This window comes from Apis florea, unplaced genomic scaffold (assembly GCF_048593485.1).
Source record: "Apis florea isolate Af1SG1 unplaced genomic scaffold, ASM4859348v1 contig_2274_pilon, whole genome shotgun sequence".
Lineage (NCBI taxonomy): Eukaryota > Metazoa > Arthropoda > Insecta > Hymenoptera > Apidae > Apis > Apis florea.
Genome location: NW_028256550.1, coordinates 666,277 through 679,957, shown reverse-complemented (window position 1 = coordinate 679,957; position 13,681 = coordinate 666,277). Strand labels below are relative to the sequence as shown.

General features: G+C 22.3%; 1 protein-coding gene across 1 annotated transcript in view; it reads right to left on the bottom strand.

Moving 5' to 3' along the window:
- The window catches only part of wge (BAH domain and coiled-coil containing protein winged eye), a 311,213-nt gene that overhangs the window by 60,037 nt on the left and 237,495 nt on the right, over positions 1–13,681 (bottom strand). The window contains exon 6 of the mRNA XM_086903106.1: positions 91–321. Within this exon, the coding sequence (XP_086759232.1) occupies positions 91–321 (231 nt within the window). The remainder of the gene's footprint in view (positions 1–90; positions 322–13,681) is intronic.

The window sequence follows — 13,681 nt, the reverse complement described above, 5'->3', positions numbered from 1 at the left end:
ACTTCTAGATAAAATTTTGTAAAAGTAATAAAAATATGAAGACTTTTATGTATGTATCTATATATGTATCTATAGAAACAGAAAACTTACCATTTTCTGATTTTGGAGGAACCGGTTCGATTTTTACGGAAGTAGTAGTTGCATGAAGGGATGTCGAGACTTCAGCGACCTGACATGGCACCGAAGCCAAAGGTTCCCTCTTCACCAAGTTATTACCACCATTGTTATTGCTATTGGAGTTCACATCTTGTCCGTTCCAAGAGGATGCGACTGGCAACGTCCTGCTACATCCTGCATCCGAATGCACTGCCTTTGTTTTTCCTAAATTCGTAAAAATTGTGGCTATAGTCCGGATATAATCGGATTTTGCCTTATGTTTTAGAGTTCTTTCTAAAAATAAATTTATGTTACACATATAATTTAACTCTTATATGTAAATACATGAATAGCATTTTAGTATTTTTGTAATGAAATTATCACTAAAATATAATAATTAAAGATTCATATTTTTATAAACATACATAAAAAAAATAAAAATTAAGAAACATGTTTTAATTTTTAATTGATATATCAAATGTTATAGATATTTTGTGTATTTTTATATTACATTATTATTAATAATTCTTGATTATAATTCTGCATTAATGTTTTAAATATTTGTACAATTTAAAAAAAAAATTCAACTAAGTTACAGTTATAATAAAAAAGAAAGCGTGATTTTGTAAGAATAATTACATAAATATTGATAATAATTTGTAATTTTGTGATACATATATAATTTATTTAATTTCTTTATTCAAAAAAGTAAATAAAAGTTTTTAAGCTAAAAACTTTCTTGAAACTTGATAATTGAAGCAATCTGTACAAAAACAATAATTAATAAACAAATATAATATATATATATATATATATATATATATATATATATATATTATCTTCAATTATTATCAATAGTAATAGTATACTCTACTTATATATTTCATTTAAAAAAAAAATATTATTTTAAAACTTTACGTAACTTAATTTTTAAGATTTTAAGATTTTTAAACATTGGTATTCAATTTTAATTCCATTCATCTCCATTCAATTTCACGAATTCAAAAAAAAAAACCTTTAACAATTTAACAATCATTAACTTCACATAAATTTAACACAATTCAATTGTCACATAATATTCAATACACACTTCTTTTTTCTACACACTATTCACTTCCGTTTCACCAAATTTCCAATGGGTGGCGCCACGTTTAAAAAACATTTGACCGATCCTCTCACGTCTCGTGATCGTTAAAAGAAAAAAAATTCGCAACGAGGTTAAAGTTGCGTGAATAACGCCGAGATTAATTCCATGGGCAACAATCTCTATCGCCAGAATAAAAAAAAAAAAAGAACGACGATCTCGATTTTATCGTCTGTGCTACATTTGCATCATCTAACGAATGTATATATGCAACTAATTGTAAAATAGAAGGTTTGCGCGAATATCGACCGTTCGGTTCGTTCCACCGACAATGAAAACATTTATATGTCCAACACCTTGTGACACAAAGTAGAGGGAATTATGGCCGGTGAACGCGGTCTTTCCGCTATTGCTTCCGAGAAACTCGTCGTTTCGCGCGAGCTCTTTGTGCTCGTCTTAAGACGGACATCGGCGCACGACCAATAACTTCTCAGTTGAAACGAGACTTTTATGACTTGGGTTCGAGATTCATCTAGCTTTCGTGCACCTTTGCTTAACAATTAATCGAGCCAAGCTTTCCTTTGGTTTGAATTAGTACTCTGATTTAAACTCCTGATGTGATACTGGATTTTGGGTAATATATTTGATGAAATATATAGAGTCTTAAAGCAGATAAAATACATTAGATCATTGCAATTATTTTTGGATAAATTAATAAATTAGTAAATTAATTCTTAAATTATTTTTGGATAAATAGTAAGATTATTATGTTTATTAATTTCTTTATTCAAAGAAAAAACAAACAAAAGTTTTTAAACTAGAAGCTTTTTTAAAACTTGATAATTGAAGCAATCTGTACAAGAACAATAATTAACAATATATATAGTATATATATTATCTTCAATTATTATTTTTATTTCTTTTATATTCATTAAGATTTTCATGATTTATTCTTATATTGCAATATTTATTAATATATACATTACACATATAAGTATTACCAATATTTTTTTTCTAAATTATTTTATAAACTTTTAATGATCGTACATATCTTATAATTATTTTATAAACTTTTAATTTATATATTTATTTGTTAAAATTTTATTAATGAACAAAATTACAACATTAATTAATAATTAATTTAAATAATGTATTTATATTTTTTGTATTGAAGATGTATTATTGATGAAAGTTTATTCTGCATGAAAATAAGTGAAAAATATAAAATAAAATTTTTTATTTTATTTTATTAGAAATTAATTTTAATATCGAATAAATTGAAATTCATAGTGAGTATATTAAGTATCTAATTATATAAGTATATAATCTATTAAATATTAAATATTTATTATCTATTAATATCTATTAAGTATCTAATTTTTTATTTAGATTTACATGCATATTCAATTTATACGTGAAAATAAATGAAAATTATAATAACTTTCTTCCGATAATTCATTCGTATCTAATCAAGAATTATTTAAATTCATTTATATCTGAAAAATTTTTCTTAATAAAATGTTTTTGAAAATAAAGATTTAAATAAAATTATATTCGTTTTTTTTTTAAATTTGTTTGAAATTATCTCATTTGAAGATTTGTAAAATTTTATAGTATTTCTTTTAATTTTTATTTTAATTTCAAAAGTAAATAAGGAAGCAAGTTTTCTTTTATGGCTTGTTTCATTATTTTGTTTTTCATTATTTTAAATTATCCGTGTAATTTCAATATTCTTAATTTTGTAATTTTTCTCAACTTTGAAAAAAACATTTATATAAATTATAATTAAGCATCAAGTTAATTTTCTACTTGTTATTCGAATATTTACTTTCAATAATAAAATATCGATCTTGAAATATCAATTTCGCTAAATACGTGTAATTGTGAAGAGTGATAATATAGTACTGAATACTTTCTTAAATTAATATAATTCAAATAATATATTATCATTTTTTCAGTTTTATTATATTAAAACTAGATATTTTAAATTATTATGTAGAATTTGAATAGAAAAAGATATAAATTTTTTTCATATTATTTTGTATATAATATATTTATAAAAATATAATACCAATATTATACCAATAATTTTAAACTAATCTATTGATTTTAAGCTATAAAAATTTTTCGGATATCAATTGAATTTGTTTGAATTTATCTATGATAATAATAAAAGTTTAATTTAAATAAAAAGAATCTACATAAAATAAGCATAGAATTCATTTATAGAAAAAATGCAAAGTGCTTCACAAAACTATTTGAATATTACATTATCTTATAAAGAAATTCACTCCAATCCAAAAATTCTAATTTAAATAAAAATTTAATTCTACGTAAAGCTCTATATACATATATATGGATCAATCTTTTATCAATGAGAAATTTCTATGAGAAAATTATATTTTATATATATTTTATTAATTAAAAATAAAAAATTTATTTATTAAAAAATAAACAAATCAAATACTTTTGCGAGCCATTGTAAATATAATATTAATGTTGTTCATAATTTACGATGTAAATATCCATCTTTATTAAAGTAAAAATAATAAAGTAATTTGAGTATTATTTCAAATTATAATTTTTCATTTTTATTTCAAATAAAATATTTTCAAACTTCGTACATTAATATAGTCAAAAAAAGAAAAAAAAAAAAAGAAAATAATGATCCATAAAATTTTTTTATATCTTAAAAATTTTGACTGATATTATTTTTTAAATGAAGACGAAAAAAACGGGTAAGAGCAATGAAATGAAGCAGTACTGTCACGAAGCTGTAACCTATTTGCGCGTTAACTAGAATCCAGAACGCGTTTACCTGTTTGTCGCTAATCTTGTTACTCGCGGTGCGTTGGGGGCAAGAGGACGAGAGCGTAACTTAAACCTGGTGAGGAACTCGGTGTAGCGTTAATTCGACAATTGAAGGATTTGTCAGGGGAAGCGGTTTAACTCCCCCTCAAACGAGACTGTTAAGTATTTAAAGATTTTGCATTCTGTCGAGGAACGAGGAATTTCATCAATTTGTTGATCGAAATCTTGGAATTAAAAAAACAAAATTTTGCAATTTATACATCTTATATATCTTTGAAAATAAAATTTAATTTTTTAATATTTAATTTGTAAAATCTTTGATTATTTTATTATGGATTATTAAATTTTATTATAATTCGAATTAAAAAAAAATTTTATTTTTAAATAGATTATGTTACAAAGAATTTCAATTTATATATCATATATATATATATATATATATATATATATATATATATATATATATATATATATATATTGTATTATATATTAGAAAGAATAACAATTTCTTAAATTAATTTAAATTGAAAAAATAATAAATAAAAAATTTATCATTAATAGTGATCATGATAGACTTTTTATTTAATAATTGTATATTACAATATAATTTTAATTTTTGTATAAAAGCATTTTTTTATTAAAATCTTATTTATCATTTTCTCAAATATTTTTTTATTTGCATTTGTTTCGTTGAGTCCATCAATTATCATTTGTGCCCTGTTTATATAAATAATTATAAAAATGAATAAAAATCTTTATTAAATTTTATTTTTAATTTATTTTTTATTATTGTATATAAATATGTAAAACAGAAAAAAGATGAGAATTTTTTTAATTTAGTTTAAATTATAAATAATAAAATTATAATGCAGAAATTGCTTTGAATTTACTTGTAATTTGTAAATTATATAAATCTCTGTTAAATTTTTGAAAATATAATCGATAATGTCATAATATTTCATAATAAACGAGAATTTCGAATAGATTTAAATTTTATAAAAGAGAAATATATTAAACTATATATATTTATATTAATCGTTTTCCAATATACATTTGCAATGAAAGTTACAAAAATTGTAATTAATATTTCATAATAAATAAGATTTTGAGTTCAATTCGATTATAAATTTTTCGAGAAAGAAAATAAATATATTTACAATATATATACTATTTACTATACATTATTACATATATTTTTATTATACTTACAATTTTTTTGTTTAAGAGAATTGTATTAATTTATTAATTTTTAATATCTTTCTAATTTTTTTCAATGATATTATATTCTTTTATGAATTATATATTTTAAATCATTTATATTGTAATTTCTTTTTAGATATATAAAACGAGTATTTATCATTTATTTAATGGAAGTTTACCATTTATTTAATAGCTTTTTTATTTTCTTTTTTCTTTTTTATGCAATCATTAATATTGTTTCCTTATATATATCTATATATAATAATAAGTAATTATTATTTGAAATAATTTGAAATAATTATAGAAAAATTATTATAATAAATTAAATTATATTACAAAATTTGAAGAAGATAAGAAAAATTTAAAAGATTTAGTTTGAAAGAATTTTATTTTATTTTAAATATTTTATAATGTTTGTTGTATTTCTTATTTAAACTTACTTTAATTTAGAAATTGGAACAATTTTATATGTTTAGAATATCGTTTAGAATGAATTTAATATTTTATATTTTCAACTTTTATAATTAATGTACTATAATTGACAGAGTTCTAGAATTCGAAAATTATATTTTATTAATGTTCTATTAAAAATTATATTTTTCTTAAGAAAAATTATTCTTTTTCTCATTATTATTTTATATTTTGTAAATAAATTAATATTTCTTTATATAAAAATGATTTTTAATTAATTCCTTAACCAATTTTTAATTAAACCAAACAAATTTTAATTCAATAAAACCATACAAATTTTTCAACAATGATCATTTGTTACAATGTTTTAATTTTTTTACACGTCACAATATATTGAATCTCAATTAAATTAAAATGTAATTGAATTGAATGTAATTGAAATGTAATTGAATTAAAGAGTATAAAATTTTATCTGGCGAACAAAAAGCTTAAAAATTTAAATTGCAATGTTAACAATTCTAATATTTTTAGAAACTATATCAAATATAGTTTCAATGGTTTGTTTTTCAACTCGATTTATCGATTGAAAATTTCATTCAACGTCACCCTTCAAAATATGCTCCGTAAACGGCGGCAATCGATAAGCGTTAAATGAAGTCAATCGGAATATGTATTTTCCCTTTCTTCTTCTTCTTTTTTTTTTTTTTTAATCCCTCTTCAATGGAAAATATTGATAAAATAATCTGTATGCATCGAAGGGAACAGCATAGAAAGCAAACGAAGATAAAGCAATTTATTCAACTATAATTGATTTTCACATCAAACTACAATCCTTAATTATTCATTGATTAATATCAATATTTGAAGATAAACTGATTTTAAAGCATATAATATGATTATTGAACATCTCTTCTGTTTTTTTTTGTAATATTACAATATTTTTTTACAATAATACATGCAAAATTATTCTCTTATTTTTTTCATAAAAAAATAGTTGGATATTAAGATAATTGAATTTGGAAATTTTGTATTATAAGATTTGTATTATAAGAAATAAACAAATAGAAAAAAATAAATGAAATCTTGAATAAATAAATATTTGAATGAATAATTGATTAAATTTTAAATTATCGAAAATTGTTTGCAAAAGCATATAAAAGAAACTTAAGAGTAATCTTAAATTTTAAAAGTAATTTAAATATAAAATCTTTTAAAAATAAACATACTCAAGAAAAATTTAACTAGTATTATGATCTTATAAAAATTTTGACGAAATGAATCTTTTTGATCTTTTTGATTCAAGAAAATAAAATTAAAATTTAAATTAAATATAAAATTAAATTAAAAGTAATAATGAAAAATATTTAAATTTAAATTAAAATGTTCGAATAAAAATTTAAAACTCAAAAATAAACAAATTTTTATATAATTATTCACTAATAATTCACTTATGAAGAAAAAAATTATCATTTTTTAAAGAATTCTAATCCATAATTCTTTTAATTTTTTTATATTTTTTGTTATTTTTTATATTTTGTAATTCTTACTATTTTTACTATTCTTTTAATGTAAATATTTTTTCCAATATAATTTTTGTTAAAATTCAAAACTAAATTTAATGCGAAACTGATTTCATAAAATTTCTTTTTATAAAAAGTCTATTATCTGCATGAAATAAATCAAAGTAATTTCTTCTCTCATAATCAACCATCAATAAATATATTTATATTATATTATATATAAATATATTATTTATTTCCAGATCATATTAGTTTTTTCTTATTATAATTCCGAACCTTAATTAGTCCTACATATAATTATCACTTTGCATTCAAAGAAGTAGTATTTATATGTTAAGTTAAGAATATCAACATATTTTGAAAAAAAATAATATATAAATATTATTAAAGATAATATTTTAAATTCAAATGATCAGATTTTAAAGATTAAGCATATATATCATATATATATTACATACTTGTTAGAAAAGCAATATTTGATATAATTCAAATCTTGCATTTATTGATGCAAAAATAATTAATGTTTATACTAATTTATTAGTACTAATAGAAATTATAAATTTTAAATATGATATTTTAATACGATATTTATATAATGTTGGACAAATGATAAGATACTTTACATATTTGCTCATTTCACAGAAAATGTAAAAATGTATGTTTAAAAAAAAAATATCTTTTTTTTATTACTCTATATTGAATATACTTCAGAGTAAATATAAAATTTCAAATTTATATTATATTATGTAACAAAAAAGTTAGAGTGAAAAATATAAATTTGTTCCGACCTTAATAATTAATCGCATAAAATAATAAAATTAATTAATTGTTCTTATTGCAAATCATTCAAAGTCATCCTCTAAAATTATAATTTTTTAATTAATAAATGTGCAATATATGAAGATTGTTGAGCGTCGGCTCGCGACGCTCGAAACTTATCGCATCCGTCGGATCATGAGTTGATCTCCTGTATAGTATCTTCGATATTTTCGAAATAAATATATTTTTTGTGATAAATTCATTTGAAAAATATCTAATATATTCTCTATATTTTTTTTAGATGTATTGATACATTCGAAGCAAAACATATAGAATATTTATAGCAATTAGAATCTTTTTACATTATCTAGTTTTTTCTATCTGGTTTTTGTTATTCAATTGAAAATGAATATTAATCAATAAATATAATACTTGTTTTCTATCCAATCATGCCGATTATATATATATAATCAAATTCATAAAAAAATGCAATAAAAAAAATAGAAGAAAATAAAAAATAGCATTATATCGATCAATAATTGGGCTACGAAACGATATAACAATTTCTAGCAATAAGATTTATTATTCATAAAAATTAAAATTGATACTAGAGAAAAGTTGAATTCAATTTAAATTATAATTATCACAAAAAATATGTGTTAGTAATAATTAAGAACTTTTATCAAGCAATCACATGTAATAATAGGAAAAAATAATAATGTTACAATTGAGAATCAAATATATTAAAATCATTAAAGAATATTTATAATTAATATTAAAAAAATATTAATTTATAATTGCTAAGTCATTTTTTGATAGATTTAAGTAATTTTTTAAATATATTATAATATATTCATAATTTATAATATATTATATAATTTTTGGAAATACTCGTTGACATTTTAGAATTTATTTTTCTTAAAATTTATTTTTATTTTTATTAAAAAATAGAATTTAATTAATTTTTAAAATAAAGTAATAGTAATAATAATATCTATAAAATAAAATACTAATTTTTTTTTACTTTTTTTAATCATCTTTCAATTTGTAATCTTTTTTGTGAAATCTTACTTATAAATATCAGTTATATATATAGTGAATACTTATATATATAGTTATTAAGATAAAGATAACAAAAAATAACGAAAAGATAAAAATGCACATTAGATACTAATTCTAATTTCGCAAAATTATATAAAAAATATATAAATCTTTTAAAAATTTAATAATAATAACTATTTTTTTATTGTTAAATCATAAATATTTAACAAAACAGTTAATATTAAAAAATATTGCAAAAGAATAATAATGCATGCATATATAAAATATTTATCTTTTTTATTAACTTAAATAAGAAACATACTTATAAACATATATCTCTCAAGAGATTAAGTTTCTAGTTAAGGAAAATTTTCATCATCTTCATCATTTTTCACGCGAAGAACAATATTATTAATGACTTGTGAGATGCATCATGCAATATTAAATTTTCAAAAAAAAAAGAAAAAGGGAAAAAACGGATGTGGAAAAACACGGTCTCATGAACAACTCGAATTTGAGAAATTACCAAAGCGAATGACGATTGAGGAAAAACATTTGCACGTGTGCTCGACGACTTTCGCAATGAAAAGAAGATAGAAGAGGGAACGGAAGGCGGTGCGAAAATTTCGTTTCCGTGAAATTAATTCAGCGTTCTACAGCAAGCCGAGGCGAAACTACGAAAATTATACAGGTATTTAAAATATACGTGAGCTGGAATATGGATAGCTCGTTTAAGTTCTGAGCCGACGGCCTCTCACGCGCTCAACCTTTTGAATAAATGAAACCATAATTTAGCGGCTATAAAACCGGCCGGCCGATGCTAATATTCTGTGAATTAAAAACTTATTAAGACTAGTTCCCGCGCGATTTCACGCCGCGAGATCGGATGTCGGAACGATTTCTTTTTCTTGCACCAATCACGATCGTTGAAAATTAAGTTATCGAGTTGATCGGAAAGTTTTGTTGTTTTTTTAAACTTTTTAAAAAGAAGATTTTGATTTCTTTTTATTTAAATTTCTTTTAATTAGTTTGATGGTTATATTTTAAAGTCATTTAATTTATATAAATCAGAGTTTTAAGTATATAATTTTCAATTATATCAGAAATGAAAGATTAAAGAAATTTTGTTACATAAAAATGATATTAATTTATATCTATCCTAATTTAGTTATTGAATTACTTTTCATAAGTGAATTAAATGTAAATAAAAATATTGATAAATAATATAATAAACTATTTTTTATGAACAATGTATAAATTCGAAACAGATATATATATATATATATATATATATATAAAAAATAGTATAATAAAGATATATAACAATTTATATTGTATATTTTTTATAAATATATTAATATGCAATTAATAGTTTGATTATTTTCTGAGATGAAATAAATAATTTATAAAATAAATATAATCATAAAATTAAGAACTAAACTATTTTATATATAACATAAAAAATTTCAATTTAAATTTATTTTAGATATTTTTTATTTCATTAAAATAATAGATTACTTTTTATTTAATTAGAATTATTTTAAAGCTATGATACATTTAACTTATAATGTTTATAATTATTGTTTTATAATAATATTTATAACTATAAATATTCCCTTGATTCAACTTTTTATCCATTTCTTGGTACAATTATTTTCACTTTAACTGAGTAATTACAAACAGTATTTACCTCCGTCTTAAAATTGTACGGTCAACGAACGCGTGCATGAAATTTTATTACTTGCTCTCATTTCTTTTCCACATTGCTTAACCTAGATGATATGCATAACTGAAAAATTTAATACTTAAAGCGATTATTAAGAATTTTTCTATATGCAAATATATGATAATCACTTATGGATGAAGTTAGAATGCAGGAATAACTGTCCTGAAGTGTAAGGGCTTTAATGTTTGGTTATAATGAATCCTAACTGTATAGTTTACTATAAATATATAATTATTTACAATTTTATTTTATGAAACACATTATTGATATAGAATAAAAATCTTGCAAAATATTGATTATTTCACTAGACAAAATTTTTGTAATTAATACTTAATATATAATAATTTGCAATCCAATATTTCTTATATGTTTATATTAGCATTATTTCTTATTATAAATTTATAAAATAAAATTTTCACAAAAGGATCAAAATCATCTCACAGAACAAAAATTTGTTTAAAAATTGAATTATTTGTTTTATAATAATAGCAAATTCAAAAAAATAAAAATTAGTGAAAAATATAATGAAAAATAAGCTATTATACCATATATGTAATATGTATATTGATACATATCTATATTCATATAATAAATATGTCAGTAATTTAGTATTTAACGAATAATAAATAGAAAGTTGAAATTTTTATATATTCTAATATATATTTATATTATATTAATATGCATATTTATAACTTTTTACGAAAAATAATAAACTTATATAAAAATTAATCATCAATCTTATATAAAAAATATCAAACAATTTATTTATTTCCAAAAACTAGCTTATTAAATAACATCTATAATGAAAAGGGCAAACTAAACTTCCCGTTATTCGTTTAGTCAAATTATAAAAATCGACTAAACTATTTGCTGGTCGAAACCTATCGTAGAGGAGAGTTCATCATTTCTTGGTATTTTGTGCAATTTACTTGAGGCGCGCACAGTACAGCATTCTGGTAACGAGTCTTGGCCTACAAAAGTCGTCGCGGTCGTTCTTCGAAACAAGTAGCCCGCCGTGGGAAGCGTCGTCGACTGGGCCACGTGGTGGACAGGAATGAATCATGAAAACGAAGCGTAAAACTGGCTGGTCGGGGATACCAAAGAGAAACTGGCAGAGAGGCCTGACCGGCTCTTACAGTAAATATAGAAGCGGGAGAATCTTGCGTAAGCTCGTCCTTCTCTTTCTCTCTCTTCTTTCATTTTCTCGTCTCTTTACACGAACATTTCTATCTCTCTTCCTCTTATATAATCCATGCTCTTTCAACCATCAACCGTTCATCTGTCTTTCCCGTCCCTCCTCCACAAGGTTTTTTGCCCTGTTTTTTAAATCCTCCTCCCCTCTCCGTCACCTTCTCTTTTTTTCTTCTGTTTTTTCGTTTTTTACTCATCCCTCATCCTCTTTCTCCTCTCTTTCGCTCTTACTCCCTTCCACCTTCGATTTTACCTTTCCCCTCCATATCTCTCTATCCTTTCTCACTATCTCTCGCTTTTTTCTCCCTCCGTCTTCCTTCCTTCTTCCTTCCTTGCTCCTTCCTTCGAACTCGCCAACTCAACCATATTCCCTCCTCATCACGCCTCTAACACCGTACGATCAGAGAGAACGCTTTTGCCCTCTCTCCGTGTCGAGTCCCGACCAACCCGCAACCGCCTCCTTTCCCCTGCAGCTGACACCAAACACGACTTCGCGTGCGGAACGCCCGGAGGGAGTCGCAGCAAGGTCGTCAATTGCATCAGCGACGGTAGCTCTGTAAGCTTCCTGCTTCTTGTCCACGCCGCCGGGAGATCGTGTTCTCCGAACAATTTCGAGTTTAGCGAATCGGGCAATCGCGAAAACCCGAATGAAAATCCCGTGCTCGATTCTTATTATTGAAAGATATCAAGATCCAGATGAATGGTTGAGTTATTGTATGAATTGTTCGGTGATGGTCTAATCTGAAGATAGTTGGTGCTGTTTAAGAATTGGATAAAACGTTCATTGAAAATTTAGAAAATGAATTAGATGAAAATACACTGGATTTGTTGATTGATTGATCGTAATGGTTTAAAAGCTTGCGGTTAATCTTTGACTTCAATAAAGATTTAATTGATTTTTTCATTCACAAATTTATTTTCGAATATCGCGAAAAAATTTTTAAATTTATTATTATTATTATTACAAAATATAACGAAACTTTATTTATACGATTTGTTTTCGAAATCTAATTTATTAGAATTAGAATTATTATTCGAATAATTATTAAAAATTAAGTTAAGTGTAATAAATTATATCTTTATAATATAGAAATTAAAAAAATATATATTTTGTATATTTATTTAAAAAAATATTTTCAAAACTTTTATTTTTAAATTACAATTACTGGAAAGCTATTTTTAAATTTAAAGTTTAATATATTTATGTATTTAATTTTTCAATAACGGAAACTGAATTGGAATTTTTCCTATATATAGAGATTTTATGACATACTCTTAGTTTTTTGTATAAAATTACAAGAACATCATATAGATTAACATTTTTGTCGATTTTTATATGTTGTATAAATTGTTGTTTCTTTTCGAGTTATTTAATTAGCTCTAATTAATGGAATAATTAGATATATGTATAATATATATGTTCATGTATTATCTCCAGTATATAAAATCTTTCGAACTCAGTACATTATATTTTTTTTAAATGGAAATTTTTGATATATACATTTTTACATTTTTGATACATAATTCTATACTTCTAAATATTTATTAATTTAAAAATAAGAAATAAATAAAAAAAATGAATCTGTATTAATAAGGCATATACAAGACGTTGTATGAACAAACGATATTCTATGCAATGCATAGAAGACGATAGAAAGTAAAGAAATGATAATATATGCGACAGATACGATAAATGACACTGAAAGATTAAGAGCAAATATTTTATAAAATATGAACTGATATTAATTCTGTTTAAAAATTTACATGATTTACATTTAAATGAATAAAAAGTCGTAGTGGGAATTAAATAGACTCTTATTATATAATATTATTTAAATATTT